This window comes from Zootoca vivipara, chromosome 6 (genome assembly GCF_965207765.1).
Source record: "Zootoca vivipara chromosome 6, rZooViv2.hap1.1, whole genome shotgun sequence".
NCBI lineage: Eukaryota > Metazoa > Chordata > Lepidosauria > Squamata > Lacertidae > Zootoca > Zootoca vivipara.
The window spans coordinates 84,768,089-84,791,217 of NC_142589.1; the positions used below are offsets into that span (position 1 = coordinate 84,768,089).

The 23,129-nt window shown below is 49.5% G+C and overlaps 2 protein-coding genes across 3 annotated transcripts; both read left to right on the plus strand.

Annotated features, from left to right (window-relative positions):
- The first annotated feature begins 3,576 nt into the window (after positions 1 to 3,576).
- Positions 3,577 to 7,184, plus strand: LOC148685507 (uncharacterized). Its single transcript, XM_088671360.1, has 3 exons — positions 3,577 to 3,615; positions 4,045 to 4,458; positions 6,772 to 7,184. The coding sequence occupies exons 1-3, from the start codon at positions 3,577 to 3,579 to the stop codon at positions 7,060 to 7,062; spliced, it is 744 nt and encodes a 247-aa protein (XP_088527486.1). The 3' UTR covers positions 7,063 to 7,184.
- Positions 7,185 to 9,553: 2,369 nt separating this feature from the next.
- On the plus strand, positions 9,554 to 23,001 carry ARMC6 (armadillo repeat containing 6). 2 transcript variants are annotated; one of them, XM_035120409.3, is made up of 8 exons: positions 9,554 to 9,928; positions 12,191 to 12,336; positions 12,470 to 12,552; positions 12,994 to 13,564; positions 14,955 to 15,100; positions 16,383 to 16,514; positions 21,205 to 21,342; positions 21,884 to 23,001. In XM_035120409.3, the coding sequence occupies exons 2-8, from the start codon at positions 12,216 to 12,218 to the stop codon at positions 22,094 to 22,096; spliced, it is 1,404 nt and encodes a 467-aa protein (XP_034976300.3). In that variant the 5' UTR covers positions 9,554 to 9,928; positions 12,191 to 12,215; the 3' UTR covers positions 22,097 to 23,001. The 2 variants fall into 2 exon arrangements, with proteins under 2 accessions (XP_034976300.3, XP_034976299.3); XM_035120408.3 differs by having other exon boundaries at positions 9,897 to 10,056.
- Positions 23,002 to 23,129: the final 128 nt, after the last annotated feature.

Here is a 23,129-nt window from a genome sequence, read left to right on the forward strand (position 1 = left end):
ATATATATATATATATATATATATATATATATATATATATATATATATAGTTTCCCTTTTTACCCACAACACCTTAGTGAAGCATCACACATACATCATATATACACCACACCTATGTCATAATCTGGGAGGGGTCTTCTGGCAGAAACCTGTTCATCAGGTTTTTCCCCATCCCAAAACAGCTGGAGGGCCGAGTTTGCCTATGCCTGGGTTAATCACGCCCCTTTTCTCTTGACCAAGACCTTATGAACTGAAGTTGGGTTTACTATTATCCCTGGAATGGCTACTTGTCTGGTACCCAGGTTTCAGGATGCCAGAGATCATCACCCAGGCAGAGGGGCTGCTGGGCTCATGCTTTAGGGAGCTTGGCGGCCTTCACTCATATCCCAAGATTTCCCCTTGGTAGCCATTTCCTTCCTGAGCAGAACAACATTGGAATGGCGAAAATCCAACACTGGAGTGATATTTTCTGAAGGTTTTCTGCTACAAGAAAAGGTGAATACTATGTAACCTTGAACAAGATACAACACAGTAAAACTCTGGCGGATTTTATGGGGATACAAGTGGTACCTCGACTTACGAGGACGATCCATTCCGCGGCCGTCTTCATAAGTCAAGGTTTTCGGTTCTCGAAGCACCGCTTCAGCGCATGTGCCGACAGCGCACCGCAATGCGATCGCCAGGCGTGCGTGGAGAAAAGACCTTCAGAAGTCGAAGCGTTCAGATGTCGAGGTATGACTGTATTTACAAAATTGAATGTGGTGTGTTTTGAGGCATGATCTGGGGTGCAGTGTCCCGTTTAACTGGAAACAACCCCCCCCACACACACACACCTTCTCAAAAATCCCAGTAACAACACGAATCACTAAATGCATAATAATCATTCTCTTTCTCCCTCTGCTACAATCATTCTTTCTTGAATGGCTTAGATCCCATTAGGTCCACCCAGCGTAGACTCATTCAGAGTCATGGGCCGGAGTTATTGCTTCTCATTCATTCATTTCAACGGGTCTACTCGGAGCATGGCTGATGTCAGATACAATCCAGAGCCCCAAGATTACATTCCTGGACAGCCTTTTGCCTCTCTGATCCACCCCTGCCTCTTCCTCATGCTGACACCCTCCCTCTTGTCAGCCTCCTATTGTAGCTTCCTTGAGGCAGAGACCTGCTTGTGCGGCAGATGCCACACATTCTCTCCCCTCATCCTTCTCCCTCTTCCCCCACAGTTCCCCGAAACAGATATTGGTGATTCCAAGGATGCGTGCAGGAGGAGCCCCCTGAGCTTAGAAACCATGGGGGGCTCTGAAGACATCGAAGAGGTACGTGGCAGAGAGAGGAGGGAAGCCCAGGCAGGGAAGATGGCTGGCTGGGCCACCTTCTGGACCGGTCGCAAACAAGGAGCCAGACAGCCCCCAGTGGCACCAAGGCTTTAGGGCTTCCCTGGCAAGCCAATCAATGTGGGCCTCTGGGTTTGGCTTCTGGGTTCCTGCCTGTCTCATTTTGGGCTTCTGTCTTTTTCTTCACTTTCCCCCACCCCACCCACCACCTCTGGGGTCCTGACTCTGCCAGCAGTCAGCATCTGAGGGCCAAGAACCTCGTGACAAACTGGCTGGTCAGGGGGACAAGCCAAAGGAAGAGCTGGGCAGCCCCCCGGAAGGAGAAGGAGAAGGCAAGAAGGAGACCCCGAGACCACAGTGTACAGATTTGCTTGATTTTCGATGGGTAAGTGACAGCAGCCTAAGGGGCGATTGGCAGAAGGGGAGGGGAGCGTATCAACCGCAGAATGAAAGGCTGCTGGAGGCCTTTTGAGGGCAACCTACCCCCCCCATTATATTAATTTATTAATTAATGCTACCAGAATAATCACTTCTACCCCCCTCTTCAGTAAAAAGGCTCCCAGAGCAGCTTGAAGCTCAGTAAAATGCAAGGCACTTCCTCTGCCCTCAGCCTGGCAAATACAACACAACACATCCTGAAAGACACAACACAAAAGGAAAGAGGGATGAGGAGGGAAGAGGGAAACAAGCAAGCTCAGGCTCCAACTCTTCAACTTGTAGTTTCTACAGTCTCCAGGTGTAATACTGTATCTGGTTACACAATGTGAGAAACATGAGTCTGGACTAGGCAGATCTTTCCTACAAGTTATTTAGGAAATAGAGACCCCCTCAGGACATCTTTGCATGCTCTTGTTATAAGAAAAAAGCTTCGCCTTTTCCCTTATGGGGTATCCAAGAGCCCGTATAGAGGCCTAAAGTGGGTTCCCTATCAGTAGGAGAAAATAACAGAGGCCAACCAGAGAATATTGAGAAGCAAAGCAGCTAGCAAGCCTGATCTTTATTAAACTGTTGCAACAGGGTCCTCACTCACCACCTACAGGAGGCAGGAGGAACCCAGAACAATGGTGTGCAAGCCCTTATACTTGCATAAACTTTTGAAATTGCCCACCCTGTAGCTCAAGACTACCCCCATGGACATCATACATCCATCACAGAAGAAGGTTGTCTCCAGCTGACATACATCACAGGAGGCAGTCTACAGTAGAAATCCTGTCTGTCAGAATACCTGTTAATGGTCACTTATTGCATTGCCTGGGCAGCCTGGCCATACTTTTGTAATGGTAAATACCGCTACAGAACTTTAGTTCCTGAATCCAGGTCACAGGCTCACCCTATTCATGCACAAATATGCCCTTAAGGCAGGATTTGTGAGCAAAAAGACAATGGGGAGGCTTTCCCAATTCCTTCCTCACTGCAGAGGAATATTTGAGGTCACTGAGAGAGTCAAAATGGTTTCAGGATTGCTCTCCTCTACTATTTCAGACACGTGGTTTATATACTTATGTTTGTGTTTGCCTTGTACATTTATGAACAGGTATTTTATATTTGAGACCTTAGAATTCATATAACACTGTTCTTCAAACTTCTTCATATTGCTATTTTTGTTTTGAATTTGTCCCCCAGCTGCAGGAAAAGGAAGAAGAAGAGGGGTCTTTACAGGAGCAGCCTGGAATCACCCCAGAAAACAACAGCGGCCAAGGGCCGCCCTGCATAAATTCACCTACGGATGCTGTGGAGGGGCTGTGGCCCCCGTCTGGCGACAACAAAGAACAACAACTGGAGCCAAGAGTGAATGAGGTCAGAAACACGTAGTAATTGAGTCCTAGGAACTGCCTGCCACCAGAACTGGTGAGATGGCAGGACTGGGTGGCCCTAAAAGGGACGCTTAAGTTGGAGTGGGTGGCCCTTTAACACAACTCCAAAGAAAAGAGTGCGCAAATTTCTATGGAACTGGACTGGGCTTGCGTCTAAGCCAGGCATGGGGAAGATGTGACCCTCCAGATGTTGCTGAACTGCAACTCCCGTAGTCACTGCATGCTCGCCGGGAGTTGTAGTTTTGCAACATCTGGATGGCCAAAGGGATAGATTTAGGAATAAGGGCTGGAATTTAAATACGTAGAAACACAACCCATCACTCCACAGTAGAGGGCGCTGAGAACTAGGACAGTACAGAGTTACTGTATTACTTCTAAGGTCAAACAATGGAGCACTACGGTATTTCACTTCTTGCTTGGCAATGATGGTTTCTACCCATCCACACATTAATGCAGAGACACGGGTGCGCATGCCCCAATCTCCAGGGGTTCCAGGCAGGGATGGGAAAGATATGCTTTTCAACATCAGGATATATCACCAGCTAGAAAATGTGATATAGCAATATATCTCGATGTCTGAAATAAAGTGTAGAGCCCTTGGCCAGCTTCACGGTTTTGCATAGCACACGAACACGCACCTCATGATTTGCAATATATTGCCAGGTCAAAAATCATGAAACCTCAGGAAAAGCAGGGCATTCCGTTCTGAGAACAAATCAGGAACAGGGACGGCTTCTGGAAATCCGGGACTGTCCTGGGAAAATAGGGACACTTGGAGGGTCTCAATTCACCCAAACCAACCCTGCAATCCTACAGATCTAACACTCCAGTGCGATTCAGTTTCATTCCATTAGATTGCAGCCTTGTTTTCTTTCTTCTTTGAAAAATTAAAGGTCCTCCCTTCTGACACAACTAAGCCAGACCGACCGGAAAGTGCCGTAGTGGATCACGAGGCTTACTACCTGGCCGATGACGAGGAGACGCTCCTGAGCGACTCGTGCGCCTCCACGGGCTACTTCCCCTGCTACCGGACCTACGAGGAGTTCCCCCGCTACCAGCCCCCCGGGCGCCCCGAGGACAGAGAGAGTGGCGCCCCCCGACCAGCCAGGAAGAAGATCCCACACACAAAGGGACCCCACCACAGCCCTCCATCGCCTCTGCCAGCGGCCAGTGTGAGCAGGAAGTGCCCCCAAAAGAGGAAGAACCGAGGGGGCCCAGAGAAGGAGCAGGCCACAGAAGGGGGGCTGAAGCCACACCTGCAAGACCAGCGCTCTCTGCCCCCCAACCCAGAGGAGGAGGGGAAGCAGGTAGGGTGCGATGCGAGTTCAAATTCTGGGAGTTGCCCAGCAAGCATACCCTCCAACTTTTATCCAATGAAAATAGGAATGTATTATTCAATAATATTATTAATAATTTTATTATTTATACTCTGTACAGCTAACTGGGTTGCCCCAGCCACTCTAGACAGCTTCCAGCATATATAAGAGCACTGAAAAACTTCCCTGTACAGGGCTGCCTTCAGATGTCCTCAAAAGGTTGTAAAGTTACTTATCTCCTTTGCTTGGGGCTCATATAACTCCATGCCCTATAGCAGGGGTTTCCAAACTAAGGCCCAGGGGCCGGATGCGGCCCAATCGCCTTCTAAATCCGGCCCACGGATGGTCTAGGAATCAGCATGTTTTTACATGAGTAGAATGTGTTCTTTTATTTAAAATGCATCTCTGGGTTATTTGTGTGGCGGCCTGCCTGGTGTTTTTACATGAGTAGAATGTGTTCTTTTATTTAAAATGCATCTCTGGGTTATTTGTGGGGCATAGGAATTCATTATTATTTTTTTCAAAATATAGTCCGGCCCCCCACAAGGTCTGAGGGCCGGTGGACTGGCCCCCTGCTGAAAAGGTTTGCTGACCCCTACCCTACAGCATTTCCCCAATGAAAACAGGACGTCCTAAGGAAAAGCGGGACATTCTGGGATCAAATAGAAAACCGGGGCAGCTTCTGTAAATCTGGGTCTGTCCCTGGGAAAAAGGGACACTAGGAGAGTCTGCAGCAGGGCTTGTAGCGCAGCGGTCGAGTGCCGTGGCTTTGCAGGGTATGAGGTCCCAAGTTCGACCCCCAGGTGTGCAGGTGCCTTGTGGGAGCAGCTGTTAGTTCGCCATACCTAAGCTGTGTGGATCCTCACAGATCTCCTGCTCCCTGCAGAGCAGCTCCTTCCAGAGTCCCTAGTGTCAGACGCAGGCGAGCAAGGCTCTGTTGTCCGTGAAGTTGACTTCATTCAGGGAAATGAACAGACAACTTGGCCTAGTGGTCTTAGCAAGCCTTAACAGCAGGTCTTGTCCCTATGGAGCCTTTGCCAGGACTGAAGGTCCTTGCCTTCCAAGGCTTCTCCTCTCCCAGATGTTTCCCAAGCAATCTCCAACTATGTCTGCGCACAATCAATCTCTTTCCATTTTTCTGTGCACCCTTGGAGAATGAGCGGAGGGGAGCTTATGGCTGCCGGAAAGGGAGACTCTTCTGAATTGCTCCCTGTCGCAGGCTCTCCCTGCTCACTAAACCCTGCTGCCCCTTCGGCATCCGGCACCTCCTCTCATTCCTCTGACCTCTCCTCGCTGTCCCACCACCAGACCCCTGGCTCTGGGCCTTCCTCCTCGGGGAGGGGCTCCCCAGCTGGTTCCTCCCACCAGCCCTCTTGGCTCTCTCAAAATCGGAAGTGTGCCCACTGCTCTGTACTGGTTGGCGAGGTCACAGCTGGCACAGGGAGTGGGAAGCCCCTGCCACCTTCCACAATAAAGAGGCCTCGGCAGTTCTTCAGTATCCAACCCCGCCTGTGCGCAGCCCAGCCATAGGCCCTCCTGACCTCAACCCAGGAATAGTAATAATTTATTATGTAGAGGCCGCCCATCTGAGTAGCTCCCAACACATATGAAAACATTATAAAACGTCAAACGTTAAACACTTCCCTATACAGGACTGCCTTCAGATGTCTTCTGAAAGTCAGATAGATGTTTATTTCCTTGACATCTGACGGGCTGGGTGCCACTACCGAGAAGGCTCTCTGCCTGGTTCCCTGTAACCTCACTTCTCGCAGTGAGGGAACCAGCAGAAGACCCTCAGAGCTGGACCTCAGTGGCTTGGCTGAACGATGGGGAGGTGCTGCTTCGGGTATACTGGGCTGTTTAGGGCTTTAAAGGTCAGCACCAGCCTTTGAATTGTGCTTGGAAACGTACTGGGAGCCAATGTAGGTCTTTCAGGACCAGTGTTATGTGGTCTCAGTCACTAGTGTAGTTGCCGCATTCAAGGTTAGTTGTTTCCAAGTCACCTCCTAAAGTAGCCCCATGGAGAGCGCATGGCAGTAGTCCATGTGGGAAATAACCAGGGCATGGACCACTCTGGCAGGACAGGGATCAGGCAGGGAGGGTCTCAGATGGAGCTGGCAGACAGCTGCCCTGGACACAGAATTGACCTGCACCTCCATGGGCAGCGGAGAGTCCAAAATGACCCCCCAGGCTGTGCACCTGCTCCTTTAGGGGAACAGTTATCCCATTTGGGACCATTGGAATAGTAACCAGAGTTTCCCAGAATCCCTTGGGCTGGAGGTAACTTGTTTGCTTTTCTCGCAGGTCAGGCTAGAGACTGAAAGAGGGAAAAGGAGTCCCCAGGAGGAGCCTTCTGCTAGGAGTTGCACCCCAGTCAAGGAGACTCACAACACCCCGTCAGAGCCCCGCACGACCCCCTCACGCCTCAGCCTCCGGTCCCTCATATCCTGGGTCCGGAAGGTCTTCAGGAAAGCGCCGCAGCATCCACCACAACCGAGCACCAGTAGTGGGGCGCAAGTGGGGAGACCGCTGGCCGGGCGGCTGGGGCGGTGGATTGCCCAGTACCGCGGTCGCATCCACCCCCAGTCGATGTGACTCTGGCGCACCCTGCTTTGGAGAGGATTCAGACCTTGGGGGCCCGGTTGGGGTGTGCTGCAGGGTATTTTGCAGAAACCAATCATTTCTATTAAAATTCCCACTTTCTTCTTGGCTCACAACACAGAACTAAAACCTGAGAGTCATTTCACATCGCCACATGGGCACCATTGGGGGTTGGAGCATTGGCTGGGATGACCCTGCGATTGCAACCCTTTTTATACCACGCCTCTTCCAGTGTACATACTTGGCCTCCGCCCCTTTGGGGAGGTGCTATGGGGAACGATTTAGGATTTTCACAGCATGGAAGGAGGGGGGGTGCTCAAGGAGCCAGCCAGCAATACACCCCATGGAGTAAGTGAACTGTTTATTAGAAGAAACAGGGCTTCCTCAAGGCTGCCAGGCCCATTGAGCACAGCAATTCTTCTCGGCTGATCTTACCCCAAGGAGGCAGTTGTGGAGACTAAAGGTGGCCACTTTCCACATCTGCCTGTCTCCTTCTCCCATGGGACTTTCCCAAGCAACCGGAGACTTTGCCTAGGGTGGACTCAGACAGGAGGATGTTGATCCAGCCAGTTGACCTTCCTGTAACACCTGTCTGGAGCATCCTCCGCCTGCATGTGATCAAGTAGACAGGCGTGACCCTAGCAGACTTAACCAAAGGTCCAGTCATGCAGCCATCTGTCTCTCTGAAGACGTTAGCGGGATTAATATGACACTTGTAGAGTATGAATTTGATGGGGCCACACCTCAATCACGGCACCCCATCAGAGCCCCACATGACCACCTCGGCCTCCGTTCCCTCGTCTCCTGAGTCCGGGAGGTCTTTAGGATAGTGCTGCCGCCAGTGCCACCGGCGTAATCCAGCTGGGGCAGTTGCGTCCACACACAGCCAATATGACTTCCAGGAGGAGCTGGGAGGCCTGTTTCAGAACCAGATGGTTTACGTTCCAACCTCCCCTTTCCTCTTGATATCAAAAAAGAAGATATAAGCAGCAGCATCAACACCACCCAGGAATTTCCAGAAAGTGGATGTGATGCACAATCAGTCACACATATATTAAATTTTCATTAATATATGCAATTTTCATTAATATATTTCATTAATGATGCACGATCGGTCACACATATATTAAATTTTCATAATTTAATATAGAAATTACTATATTGTAACAACCACCTTTAAAAAAACACAGAAAGTGCTGCTTCCTTCGAAGACGGTGCCTGGAATGAGAGGCCTGTTAGGCCAGGTGTGATTTCCTTGAACATCAGTGGGAATATGCCCAGTTGAGGGTCCCACACTTTAAAGGAGGATAGGGACAAACTGGAATGGGTGGGAAACAGTCCGATGAGGAAAGGTTGGAAGGGAGTGGACATGTTTAGCCTGGCCAGGTAAAAGATGCCCCATTTGCAGGCAGAAGTCCTCCACTCACGCCACCCTGCATCTACAAGGTTAGCACAAGGCTGCCAGGGTGCCCGGTTGGTGGTGACCCAAGACATGGCAGTGGCTTCCCATTTGTGAGATGCCCTCACTCGTGAGGTGCATCCGCCTCCCTCTCTATTAGCTTCTATGAGAAATTTAAAGGTATCCCTGTTGAAATAAGGTATTTAAGAGTTGAAAGTCCTGTCCCTGGCAAGTAAGAAGGGAACTTCCTAGGCAAACCCTAGGCAAACAAGGAATGTTGTACTTGACTGCTACAAGGATTACATCCCACATATTTTACCCTGTGCAGTCCTTAAACCTCTTTTCTTTTCCTAGGTTCTTAAAGAATAGCAGTTATTGCTCACTGAACGAAACCTGTTGGCAATCTGTGTGTCTCCATGAATTGACAAACTCTGACTCCCATCACCTTTGAGCATTGTATATGCCAGGGTCTCCCAGACTTGGGTCTCCAGCAGTTTTGGGACTACAATTCTCATCATCCCTGACCACTGGTCCTGGTAGCTAGGGATTATGGGAGTTGTAGTCCAACAACAGCTGGAGACCCAAGTCTGGGAAACTGGTATATGTTGTCGAGAGCTGGTGGGAGCTAGAGCCCAAGAACATCTGGAGGGGTACAGATGGTCCACATCCCTGCACTAGAAGAATTCAGCAAGTGTTGTTGGCTTTTCATGCAGAGGCCAGAGCAGAGTCGTGCAGGGAGGCAACAGATAATCTCTCTTTGCTGATACCTTGGGATCCCAGGAATTTGTTTTTTTATTGGAATTATTGGTCCAAGTCATTAAGCCTGCAGAGTATTCTCCCCCATACCTGTCAGAAGCGAGCTGGCAATAAATCCCACCATGCAAGTCTAAGTGAACCCTTTTACGGCGTCCTCCTTGCACTTTTGGAAGCATTCAATCGGGGCGCTCTCCACTTGGCGCCTGCGCAAAAGGCGCACGCGCCGAACTTCCCTGCCCTTTCTTCACGGCAAAAGGTGCCGCGAAGGCCGGGGGGCCCTTTCCGCACACGCGCAGTTACGTGCGTAGTAAAGCCTTTCCGGGGGATTAGAGGCTAATGAGTCCATTCTTGACGGAAGGTTTAGCGAACTCGACGCCATCCGTTGTTCGGGTTTCCTCACGGCAAGCGGGTGGGGGTGGTGTCTTGGGCATGCGCAGTACACTAATGCGTCCCCCTTCAGAGACCGGAGGTCGCGCACGCGCAGCGCCGTTTACCAAGCGGCGCGCTCGACAAAGGGGAGGGTTTGGGCCTGTTGCGCTCTGCGCACGCGCTTTGTCTGTCTCGGGCTGCGCTGCGGTGGGTGGATTCGCCCTTTCGCGTACGGCAGCCGCGTGGAGACAAAATTACCCGGCAGTCGTCGCGGTAACGACCCTCGCTGTCATGCGGATTCTTTGACGAGACGGCGAGCGCCGAGGGACATACCAGGTGAAGTGATGCAATAATAGAATCTTGCGGCGGTTGGGGGTGGGGAGGTTGCGCTCTGCACATGCTCAGAGCCCCGGTGTCCCCCACCCCAGTCAGGGGCGGAAACCGTTGATGGTGGTTGTAAGGAGGTAGGATGTGCTCGCCTGCCCTCTGTGTATGCTCAGAGGCACAGCTTCCTCTCAGGCTGCGTCTTAGGGGCTTTCAGACCGTTCCAGTTGGAGGAGGAGGAGGTCGTTATGACTTGAGACCCGCCTCAGTTTGGAAACTTTGAGCTGTTTTAAACTGCTTTTAATACTGTGTTTTGATATTAATGTTGTGTTTTGGGGGTTGTAACCAAATAACGATAATAATGATAACAACGACGACAACAACAATAATAATTTTTGAGTCCTTGGAGGCAGCTCAGCTCCAGGGGTTTTGGGAAGCAGCTGGTTATCTCACCACATTTTAGCCCAGCTTTCAGCCCAGTTTCTAAGACTGGATGCCTGCTGCCAATCACTGTAGACTGAAGTTTATAATAAACTAAAAATAATAATAAACTAAAAAGAGGCATTCTGATCAATCCTTCTGTATATTATCCCCCCTCTCCTCTCCTGCACCAGTGTTAAGCCCTGACCTTGACTTTTTAAAAATCATTTATTTAATCGTTTTCATATTTTTTATACTGCTGTTCATTGCAAATCTTCCAGAGCATGACAGATGTTTAAATATAAAATTAATGCAAAATAATCCAAATATCAAACAATGAACAAAAGTCAACATGACCTTTTGTTGTTGTTTAGTCGTTTAGTTGTGTCCGACTCTTCGTGACCCCATGGACCATAGCACGCCAGGCACTCCTGTCTTCCACTGCCTCCCGCAGTTTGGTCAAACTCATGTTCGTAGCTTCGAGAACACTGTCCAGCCATCTCGTCCTCTGTCGTCCCCTTCTCCTTGTGCCCTCCATCTTTCCCAGCATCAGGGTCTTTTCCAGGGAGTCTTCTCTTCTCATGAGGTGGCCAAAGTTTTAAAATGTCATTCAAAAGCTATGGGAGCACATACAATCAAACCTTCAATTAACAGCAAGGGGGAAATAGATCAGCTTTTCAAAATGTCTGAAAAACCTCAGGCTGCAGATCTTCTGAAAAGGGAATATTCAGGCAGGATGCAGCATTTGGAAAGGGAGCATTTTATTTTTCAAATCTGTGGTGCTGATTATCCTTCCTGCCTTCTGCATTAAAGAATGTCTTCTTGTTCATGCACAATCTGAAACTGATTACTCAGCAGAAAAGACCACCCTGCATCTTCCAGGCAGTGTTAGAAACTCAGATATATAAGCTAACCACCAAATGGGACCTTAAACCAAGGTTACAGGCGCCAAAACCAGAACCAGAAAGACCAGGTTTGAAATCTCCACTTGGCCATCAAGCTCACGGAATTACCTTGGGCCAGTCATTCTCTCAGCCTAACTAACCTATCCGGTAGGGTAGTTGTGATGATAAAAATGGAAGGGGCGGGGAGGTGTTTGTATGCCACAATGAGCTCTTTGGGTTAAAAATTGGGATATAAATCTATTTTAAAAATAAACAGAATGTCTAGTTGCCATTTGGGGGCAACACAGCTCTAAAGTCTTACTTTATGCATTGACTGTGATTGATTCTTAGTTAAACATCTGGCTAGTTCAGAGGACAACCTTGAGCTTGGTTAAGAGCTTGAAGAACTTAAAGAAGAAAAGTCCCTTGATCCAGGGACAGTCCACATACTGAATATATTGGCCTATTCCGACCTCTGTAGACTCTTTAGCGACTGTAGCCTTGGTTTAAGGACCCATTTGGCACCTAGCTTATATATCTGAGTTTCTAGCACTGACGGGGGCATAAGGGACCATCTTGTTCTGCAGTAGACCATTGGTCAGTCTAGTGCAGTATTGTATATTCTGACCAGCAGTGGCTCTCCAGAGTTTCCAGCCAATATCTCTCATGGCCCTAGCCGGAGTGGTCATCGGGGATTGAACCTGAGCTTGTCTGCAGGCAAATTGGGTGCTCTAAGGCCTCAGCTACACTCCTTCCCTTTCTTTGGGGATCCTATATCTTTCTTTTTTAAAAAGAACACACACCACCATATGTAAACCGTTCTTTTGTGGACTCTCCTTCCTTGGAGGTTTTGAAGCAGAGCTTGGGCGGCCGCCTGTCATGGGTGCTTTAGGTGAGATTCCTGCATTGCAGGGGGTTGGACTAGATGTCCCTTGGGGCACCTTCCAACAGTAGAATTCTTGTCCCGCAGACCGAGAAGACAGGCGCAGGTGAAAATGGCGGCCAAGCGGATCACCCAGGAGACGTTTGACGATATTGTGCAGGAGAACATCAGCGACCTCGGCATGGATCCGGAAGAGGCCGTGATCGAAGCCGTCCAGCAGTTTGAGTCTCAAGGTGTGGTTTTTGCGGAAGAGATGTTCTTAACTTGCTGGGTAGACCTGAGATGGCACAGCATTCTCTGCTGTTCTAAGAATCCCTACTAAGGACCCCAACTCATTGCCCCCTCCGCTCCATGTCTCTTCTCCAGGTGTTGACTTAAGCAACATTGTGAAGGCAGCCCCCAATTCCACCTCTGAGGATGGGCAAGAGCCACAACATGCTGTTTTGCAGGTGAGAAGGGTGCTTGGGGCCACCCAAGGAAGTATGAAAGCCCCAGGGGTTGTTTTGGGAAGGGGCCATGGCCCAGTGGCAGAACATTGTGCTTTGCACTACAGGGATCTCAGGCTGAATCCCAGGCTCCCTGAAGTTGGGCTAGGAATGTTCCCTCTATTCCTATTTAAACCAGGGTTTAATCAAAACCACGAGCACTAGAATCTTGGTTCCCAAGGACCCCCAGGCAGGCACCTCCAGGTGGTGGTAACGTCAGGCGCCTTCCTGGCACCCAGGCATCTTCACCAGCCAGGTGCAAAATGGTATCGCGATGTTAAATCCAGCCCCGTCCTTATATCAGCCATTGTGATCTACTGGTGTGTCGCAATGTGTAGCTGGCGATTTCCCGCAATGTTGAAAACCAGATATTGCCCCGCCCTACTCACTCCTTTCCTTCCGCAGACGCTGGACTCCTTGCAGAAGGCAGTTGCTGATGCCGACTCAGGCGCGGTGGACGAGCTGCTGGTGAGCTTTGCGGAGCAGTGCAGGCAGGAGATGGCTGTCCGCTATTTGGCGGGGCAGAAGGGCGCTTATCCTGCCGTGCTGGCCGCCTGCCGCCTGGCTTCTGAGGAAGGCTGCTCCCTCCTCAAAGCCCTCCGCGCCCTCTCCGCCCTCCTGGAGGGCCAGCCCGACTTCCTCGATGCCCCCGGGCAGGAGCTGCTTCTGCGCGTCTTGCGGGAGCGGCAGGATGATGGCGACCTGACCCTGGCCACGATCCGCTGCGTCCGGCAGGCGTCCCTCAAGCACGAGCGGAACCGGCAGGACCTGGTGAAAGGCGGCGTCCTCTCCCTGCTGGTCAGGGCCATAGTCCACCATGGGGACCGGGCCGATGTGGTTCGGGAGGCCTGCGCGGGGCTGCGGTTCATGACCTTCGACGACGATATCCGGGTGCCCTTTGGCAATGCCCACGAGCACGCCAAGATGATCGTGACGGAGCACGGCGGACTGAGGGTCCTCATCGAAGCTGCCAAAGGTAGAAGCATTCCCCCTTCCTACCTACCCCTGGGAATGCAAGGAGAGCCCTTCTGGATCAGGCCAAAGGGAGTGTGGGAATTCGATTCTAGTGTTCCCGGAGGCAAGACCTCCCTCTCTGTCTTTCCAACGCCAGTCAAAGACAACCAAGAAATAGTTTTGAGTGTTGTTGGGTTTTTTGCCAAATTGTTTTTACTGTTTTTCCAAATTCAACACAATTTCCCCCCAAAATTGGCTTCCCACACTCCGCTCAAGGTTTCCTCCTGTTGCTTCCGCCCCCCCCCATTGTTTCAAATGCTTATTCCATTAAACATACTTATTCTGAACCATCAGCTCTCCGCTTGCCAATTCCTGCACATACGATATTTTAACATTTGCAACATTGAGGATTGTGGTTGAAGTACTGTTCTTGGGAGACAGGGGGCGGGCGGGTATGGGGAACTCCCTAGTCCTGAATGGGGCAACTGTGCCCCTAAAGGGCCAGGTGCGCAGCTTGTGAGTCATTTTGGACTCACAGCTGTCCATGGAGGTGCAGGTCAATTCTGTGTCCAGGGCAGCTGTCTACCAGCTCCATCTGGTACGCAGGCTGAGTTTCGCCAGAGTGGTGCATACTCTAGTTATCACCCACTTGGACTACTGCAACGCGCTCTATGTGGAGCTACCTTTCAAGGTGACCTGGAAACTGCAATTAATCCAGAATGCGGCAGCCAGAGTGGTGACTGACAGCAGCCGCCGAGACCACAGAACACCAGTCTTGAAAGACCTACATTGGCTCTCAGTATGTTTCTGAGCACAATTCAAAGTTTTGGTGCTGACCTTTAAAGCCCTAAACGGCCTCAGCCCATTATACCGGACGGAGCATCTCCACCCCCGTCACTCTGCCCAGACACTCAGATCTAGCGCTGAGGGCCTTCTGGCAGTTCCCTCACTGTGAGAAGCTGAGGGCCTTCTGGCAGTTCCCTCACTGTGAGAAGTGAGGTTACAGGGAACCAGGCAGAGGGCCTTTTCGGTAGTGCCGCCCACCCTGTGGAACACCCTCCCATCAGATGGCGAAGAGATGAGCAACTATCAGACTTTTAGATGACATCTGAAGGCAGCCCTGTTTAGGGAAGTTTTTAATGACTGGTGTTTATTGTATTTTTAATCTTTGTTGGAAGCTGCCCAGAGTGGCGGGGTATAAATAATAAATTATTATTATTATTATTATTATTATTATTATTATTATTATTACCTACAAGTGAGGTTACTCCAGAAATTATCAAATCCACAATGAATCATTAATTGTCACTTCTCAAATTCCTTTTCTTTCCTTTTGCATGCATGAAGCCCAAAAGCTCACTTTTACTTTTCACAAACCATCCCGCTTTCTCTTCCTCCTCCTCTCTGCTCAGCCTTCCCCGATGACTGCAGCGTCCTGAGGGAGATCTGTGCGACTCTGGGGCGCCTCTCTGTCCGGAACGAGTTCTGCCAGGAGATTGTGGACCTGGGCGGTTTAAACTTCATGGTGGCACTGCTGGCCGACTGCATTGACCACCAGGTACTACAGATGTAGGTAGCTGCCATGTCAGATCACTGTGTCTGTCCAACCCAGTAGTACCTACTCTGACTGGCAGCAGCACTCCAGGCGGGGCTGGCCTGATCCGTGGATACGCCGTGCATCAAAATAAATCAAAATTTCGGTCCTCATTATTCTGAAGGATGGACTGATGGACTAGAAATCTAGGCAGCATCTTCATATTGTACTGCCCCAGTAATCCATCTACCTCAGTATTACCGACACAGACTGACAGCCGTTATCCAGGGTCCTAGGAGTTCCAGGGGACATTCCAGACATAATAATAATAATAATAATAATAATTTATTATTTATACCCCGCCCATCTGGCCGGGTTCCCCCAGCCACTCTGGGCGGCTATGCCAGGGATTAAACTCATATTCACTCATTTTTTGTGGTTTTTGTTGATCTGTGTTTTGTTTGAAAGGAAGTCTGAGACCAAACTCCTCCTGGAAAAGTTGGTTTCAGAATAATGAATCCAACAGGATCTGGGACTTTTGAGAGTTTTCTCACCAATGCTCCAAAACTCCCCCCTCCCTTTTGGGTAAAAACAGCTAAAATCAAAGGGGAGGCTGTCCTAACTGCAGCACAGACTTGACCATTTTCATTTCAGTGGGCTTGCGTTGGGTAATATTAATAATGAAAAGAACAATCTATGGCCTTTTAAACTTTGCATGGGGGAGTTTTTGTTTGTTATTATAGTATTTCTTATATTGCAAACTGCCCTGTGATCATCAGATGGAGGGCAGTATAGAAATCTTCATCATCATCTTGGAAAGGAGTCAAAATTAAAAATTTAAAAAATGTCCAGTAGCACCTTAGAGATCAAGTAAGTTTGTTCTGGATATAAGCTTTTGTGTGCATGCACACTTCTTCAGATACACCTGAGTTGGTTTCTCAGGTACTACTGGACAATTTTTTGATTTTTAATTTCAACTGCATCAGACCACCTATCTGAATCTAGAATCTTGGAAAGCAGATGGTCTGCCTTGGAGCTACAGCCGTTCCCCTAAAAAAAAAGAATAGTAAGGTATTTGTTTTTCCAGTATCTTAGTGTTTGTTTCTCCACCCCAGATCTAAACTTTAGCTGATTTGGTTGGGTGGCCGTGTGTCATGGATGCCTGAGCTGAGATTCCTGCATTGCAGCGGGTGGGACTAGAGGACCCCCAGGGTCCCTTCCAACTCTACGACTGTGTGGCTTTCTTTTCCAAGCGGGCAGCCTGTTCTCACGCCTTGGGTCTTTGCCCTTCTGTTGCGGATTGTAGGACCTGGTGAAGCAGGTGATGAGCGCCATCCAGGCGATCGCGGGCAACGACGACGTGAAGGACGCCATTGTCAATGCCGGAGGGACAGACCTCATCGTGCTGGCCATGACTCGGCACCTCGGCAGCCCTTTGGTGAGTGGGTGTCGGTAGAGGAAGCTTCCATTTGTTGGTTGCTTTGCAGCATTTATCCCGCCTCTTCCTCCAAGCAGCTTACAGCGGCGTTAGGTCGTTCACCTCTACACGTGTAACCCTCAAAGCTTCAATGTGAGGGGGGCTAGACTGAGAGTCCCCAACCAGCCCATCACCTTAGCATGGTGAGTGGGCTTGCACGTTCCTATGACCCTTGAGTGTGGCCATCGGGAGTCTCGTACTCCCAGCAAGGTCACTCAAGGGGGTAAGGTCAAAGGGGAGGAGGTAGACAAAGAATGATCCAAGAAGTCCTCAACGGCAGAACAGGCAGAAGACAACAAGCAGTGTGTTACAACAGCTGTGAAGGCGGATGAAAAATCTACCGGTCGTCGTGATCCTCATGCCATTGGAATACAGTGGTACCTCGCAAGACGAAATTAATTTGCTCCACGAGTCGTTTCGTGTTGCGATAATTTCGTCTTGCGAAGCGCGGTTTCCCATAGGAATGCATAGGGGGAAGCAGGAGGAGGGCCAGGGGTCTGGAAGGAGTCCGGAAGCCATTTACAGAGATGGGGGAAAGCAAAGCCGGAGCTGCGGGGTCTCCTCCCGCCGCAGCCTCCGTTCCTTCAGGCGCTGCCGCTGTTCCCGCCAAGGGCCGCCTGGCGAGCCCCGCTGCTGCTCCTGCCGGAGCTGCGTAAGCCACCATGGAGGGCAAGGCTGGAGCCGCGGAGGAGGCAAGGCCGGAGCCACGGAGGCCGGCATGAGCACCACACTGTCGCAGGAGGCAGAAGTGGCGGCTATGGACATCACTGGCGGAGTCTTAAAGGTAAGCAGCAGCGGTGGCTTCCCTTCTCCTCGCAAGGAGCACGGCCATAGACGGCTTCGTTTTGCGATTTTTTCATTGCGCGGGGCGTTCGTCTTGCAGGGTACCACTGTACAGCCTTACTGCGAAGACTGCGTTGGTCAGCGTGCCCTGTTCTACACACCAAACAAATTCACACACAGGCATCTTCCAAAAACCCAGGACTGGCAGGACCTTGAAATCTGGAAGCCCCTAGCCATGAACCGGCACATGGGCTGTGGATACAGAATCAGTCCCTCTGACTCAAGGAATGAGGCAGTTGGGCAGCTCCGCAGCTGTATCCATGACTGAGCAGCCCTATTTAGGATCCACTCTTCTCACCCCGAGAAGGGGGAGGGGCTAGAAAAAGGTGCCTTAAATATAGTCTGAACTCCCTTTTTCCCTGACTGGATTACCGCGGCCTTTGAGGTCACCACCCAGCGGTCGTAAGAGACAGTTGAACTTTGGAACATGGACTATGCGGACTTTGTTGGATAGCCCAGACAATCAGCATCCCAAACACAGAACTGCCATCATGGCAAGAGAGCTGTCGTGTTTTAACATCGATATTGCAGCACTTCAAGAAACTCGCAGAGCAGGTGAGGGACAACTGAAGGAAGAAAAGCGAGGCTACACTTTCTTCTGAACAAGAACGTTGAATACACGGAGTAGGCTTTGCTATCATAAAGGATCTTGTGAAGCTCTTGTCAGAAGTCCCTAATGGCATTAATGAGCGACTTTCAACCTTTCAACTAAAACTCACCCCAAACCAACAGGCTACAATTCTAAGTGCTTATGCACCAACACTGGATGCCGATAAAGACATTAAATAATTTTTTTACTCTCAGCTGTATATCCTCCTGGGTACTTTTAATGCAAGAGTTGGGCAAGATTTTGATCTGTGGCCTGGGACTATTGGGAAAGAAGGAATTGGCAACAGCAACCAAATCAGAATATTCCTTTGACGATATGTGCAGTGCACAACCTTGTTATTACCAACACACTCTTGACACACAAAAAAACTAAAAAAAAACTTGGAGGTACCCTCAGTCAAACTACTGACACTGCTTAAACTATGTAATTGTCCAAGCTGAAGATCGCCATGATGTGCACCTTACTAGAGCTATGACGAGTGCTGACGACTGCTGGAAAAATCACCGATTAATACGCTCCACGGTGGCTATCAAGATTATACCTCAACGCAGGCTTCAAGGAAGAAAACCAAGGAGCAAAATGAATACTCAAGCCCTTCAAGATCCCATTAAGCAGGATTGCTTCCAAATGACACTTAAGGACCATCTGATTTCAGAATTCCCTGATAATATTGAGGAACACCAGACCAAGTTAAAAACATCTATTACTGCAGCCTGGGAACAAACTATTGGGTACCAAACCAAGAAACACCAGGACTGGTTTGACAGTGAGATTGAACGCATGATTGACAAGAAAAGGAAGGCCTTTCAGATCTGGCAAAGGGATAGAAACTGTGCCACTAAGAATAAAAAAAAAACCTTATGCCAATACTAAAACTGAGGTTCAAAGAAGAACCAGAGAACTAAAAAACACCTGGTGCATAATAAAAGCTCAAGAGATCCAGCACTTAGCCGACACTCATGATGCACAGAGTTTCTTTAAAGCCACAAAGACCATCTATGGGCCAATAAATCATGGCATATACCCCTACGCTCAACAGATTTCTAAAAGATAAAGAAGCTATTGCATTGCACTGGAAGGAACATTACGAGCATCTCCTTAACCGCAATATCCCCGTTAGATATGAGCTTGCAGTATCTCCATATCTGGGAGAGTTGTAGCAAAATAAAAAAATTCCTTCAGTAGCACCTTAAAGACCAACTAAGTTTAGATTTTGGTATGAGCTTTCGTGTGCATGCACACTTCTTCAGATACACATGCACACGAAAGCTCATACCAAAATCTAAACTTAGTTGGTCTTTAAGGTGCTACTGAAGGAATTTTTTTATTTTGCTTCGACTCAGACCAACACGGCTACCTACCTGTAACTGGGAGAGTTGTGTACAGCTATTAACCAAACGAAAAACAACGAAGCCAGTGGATCTGACAGAATACCTGCCAAAGTCTTCACAGTTGCGGAATTGGACTTGCACAACAACTTCACAAACTCATCGAAAAAATATGGCAGAGAGAAGAGATTGCAGCAGACTTTAGGTATGCCTAAATTATCAATCTCTTTAAACAAGGTGACAGAACTGATTGCGAAAACTATCAAGGCATCTCTCTATTACCTGCAGCCGGCAAAATTCTTGTAAGGATCTTAGCAAACGGTCTCTTAACAATATCCAAGGCGACCCTTCCTGAATCCCAAAATGGTTTTAGACCCTCTAGGGTAGGCATCCCCAAACTCGGCCCTCCAGCTGTTGTTGGACTACAACTCCCATCATCCCTAGCTGATAGGACCAGTGGTCCGGGATGATGGGAATTGTAGTCCCCCCAAAAAACTGGAGGGCCGAGTTTGGGGATGCCTGTTCTAGGGGGACAGTGGACATGATTTTCACCGCTCAACAGCTTCAATAAAAATGCAGAGAGCAAAACCAACCCCTGTATATGGCGTTTACTGACCTGGCCTTTGACACTGTAAATCGTAATGCTCTGTAGACTGTCCTTCTGACAATTGGCTGCCCAGATGAATTTGTGAACATCATTTGGCTCCTCCATGATAATATGACAGCAGCAATTGCAGATAACAATGGCGCTCAAAGTGAACCATTCACAGTGGGATCAAGTGTTAAATAGGGTTGTGTTATCTATTCATTATTTTCATTGCCATGATCCTACACTTTGTTCCCTCAGCCTCCTCTCCTCTCCCCTCTTCTTGGCAGTCCTCTAGGCAGCTACTACTGACACCCCTGGTCTCTGAGCTGCACCCCCCCCCTGCCCCAAAGAGATGCCTCCCAGAGGCACCTTTTGCCTGGGAAGCTTATAGCCGGGCTGCTGCAACAAACAGCTGGGCAAGCCTTTGGGAGGCAGAGATGCAAGTGGGCATCAGAGGAGGGAGGGAAGGAAAGAGGGACAGAGGCCAGTGTTCCCACTGTACCCCTGATCATCATTCAAGATACCCCAGGGTGCCACTGCTTTAACCACTACAGCACATTGGCTCTCCTTGGTTGCTCCCAGTTCCTTTGCTGTTCTTGAACCCCCTCCCTCATCTTTTGCCCCCCCTCCCCTGGATGAGCCCCCTCCAGAAAAAAGAGGGTGCGTGCACGCTCTTCTTCCCTGTTCCAAGGGATCATAGAATTGTAGAGTTGAAAGGGGCAGCATGCAAATTTAATAAAGAAATAAATGTTACACTATATTAAAAAGCAGGGGACCCAGGTGGCGCTGTGGTTAAACCACTGAGCCTAGGGGCTTGCTGATCAGAAGGTCGGCGGTTCGAATCCCTGTGACGGGGTGAGCTCCTGTTGCTTGGTCCCAGCTCCTGCCAACCTAGCAGTTCGAAAGCACATCAAAATGCAAGTAGATAAATAGGAACCGCTACAGCGGGAAGGTAAACGGCGTTTCCATGTGCTGCTCTGGCTTGCCAGAAGTGGCTTTGTCATGCTGGCCACATGACCTGGAAGCTGTACGCCGGCTCCCTCGGCCAATAATGCGAGATGAGCGCGCAACCCCAGAGTCGGTCACGACTGGACCTAATGGTCAGGGGTCCCTTTACCTTACCCTTTATATTAAAAGCAGTTGAAAAGAACTTAAAGTTGCAGAAATAATATTACTGTACAATACAATACAATACAATAGTGGCGTCAAGCTTGCTATATAATAAAAATGCAAGTGTGTTGTCAGAAGGTTGAACATGGCTGCCTGCGTTTCCGCCCTCAGGTATGTGAGCAGAGTTGCGCGGCCTTGTGCATGCTGGCGCTGCGGAAGCCCGAGAACTGCCGGGTCATCATGGAAGGGGGCGGGGCCTTGGCAGCGCTGCAGGCCATGAAGATGCACCCCAAGGAAGCTGGCGTGCAGGTAACAATTTTGAGGTGTAAGAAACAGGAGTCGCTCTTTCACCCACCCTCTGCCCTGGCATAATCACAATCACCTCTGAAGGTATCAAGCCTGCTTTCCCACGAGGGTATAAAATGGGCTGCATCTGGTGTTGAAACTACTGCTTCTGGGGGACAGGGGGCAGGCAGGTGTGGGGGACCCCCTGGTCCTGTTTCTCTCCTCGCCCTTTACATTACATTATGATACCTCTCAAGGTATCATAGGCAATTTTTGCATGATGGTTTCTGCGATCAGTTTTCTGCCTGCGTAGGGGTAGTCTTGACTCAAGATGGCAAGCAGAACCTTTCAAAATGGTGCTGATTTTATTCAAAAATTGTGTAGTGGTCCTTGAGATCAAGGCGCAGGTTTCGGTCTATATTTGGATACAACATTTTGAATCATTTTGAATCGAAACGGCACTGGGTTTTTTTTTTTGTTGCTTCTCAGAGTTCCCAAGTGACGCTGGGCGCTTTCTTCTGCTAATGAAGTAAGTACTTTGCCATTTTTCTCTTTCTCCGTCCAGAAACAAGCCTGCATGCTGATCCGCAACCTCGTCTCCCACACTCAGGATTTCTCCCAGCTCATTCTGGAAATGGGTGCAGAGGACTTGATCACCGAGGCCCGGGCCACCCACCAGACGTGCGAGGACGTGGCCAAGGCCGCCTTGAGGGACCTGGGCTGCCAGGTGGAGCTGAGGGAGCTCTGGACAGGCCAGAAGGGCAGCCTGGCGCGTTGACACCCGCAGACGTCGAGAAACGGGGTTGGAAGCGGTGGGGATGAGTGGACAAAAAGACGGACTTGCAGACAGGAATAAACGCAGCCCTATGGGTTGGAAGCCAGGGGAGAAGGAGGCTGTTGGCCATGGGTGCCATTAGCTGCACAGGCCCCGGAAATTCACCGGTGCGCCGCCATTTACTTTTCTGCGCTGTCTTCTGCGCGGTTTTTGTTGTTATTTTAAATATATACCGTTTTGAGAACTTGACTGGCCCAACTCTAGAAAATGGGGTGGCACCTCTGCGACACTTTGGGGCACCTGCAGAGAAAGCTTCCCTTTATATTAAAGTGGCCAAGAGCAAAAATCAGCAACAATGGTGGGTAGGGGAGAAGGCTGGCAGGCCGCTTGTTCCATTTACAGATATATTTTGGCCCTACCCTGGCTCTCCGTATCGCCAGGGCAGGGCTCGGCCTGGCAGGCTTCTCCAGCTTCAATTAGGCATCTGTTACTGTGGCAACCACTGCTCCCTGCTATCCTCCATTGTTCTTCCAAATGTGCCCTCCTCTTGCCCTTGGCCGTTCTTTTTCCTCTTGTGTCATCATGCTGCCGGTTTAAAACAATCATGTGCCTGTCTCATTATTGTTCTCGAAGGTTTTCCTCTTTGGTCTCATGATAGTTACAAGAAAGGAGATTCCAACTGAACATTAGGAATAACCTTCTGTTGGCAAGAGCCTTTCAACAGTGGAATAGCGGAATGGTCTCCCTCGGGAGGTTGCAGACACTCCTTCCTTGGAGGTTTTGAAGCAGAGCTTGGATGGCCATCAGCTGAGATTCCTGCATTGCAGAAGGTTGGACTAGAGGACCCTGGGAATCTCTTCCAACTCAACAATTCTCATTCCAATTGGATAAAAGTTGGCTCTCTCACATCCTCTGTTTTCTTTCTTTTTTTAAAGTCAAGTTTTCCTGCTTTTCCTTAGGAGGTCCCTATTTTCATGAGAGAAATGTTGGAGGGTATGATGCAAGCAGGGAGCAGCGTGAACGAATGAGCATAAAA

Coding starts and splice junctions, on each gene's coding strand:
- ARMC6 (XM_035120408.3), top strand. Junction 12,337..12,469: donor CCAGCAGTTTGAGTCTCAAG/GTGTGGTTTTTG, acceptor TCTCTTCTCCAG/GTGTTGACTTAAGCAACATT. Junction 21,343..21,883: donor CCAAGGAAGCTGGCGTGCAG/GTAACAATTTTG, acceptor TTCTCCGTCCAG/AAACAAGCCTGCATGCTGAT.
- LOC148685507 (XM_088671360.1), top strand. CDS start 3,577: ATGGTTTCTACCCATCCACACATTAATGCAGAGACACGG. Junction 3,616..4,044: donor ACATTAATGCAGAGACACGG/GTGCGCATGCCC, acceptor GAAAAATTAAAG/GTCCTCCCTTCTGACACAAC. Junction 4,459..6,771: donor CAGAGGAGGAGGGGAAGCAG/GTAGGGTGCGAT, acceptor CTTTTCTCGCAG/GTCAGGCTAGAGACTGAAAG.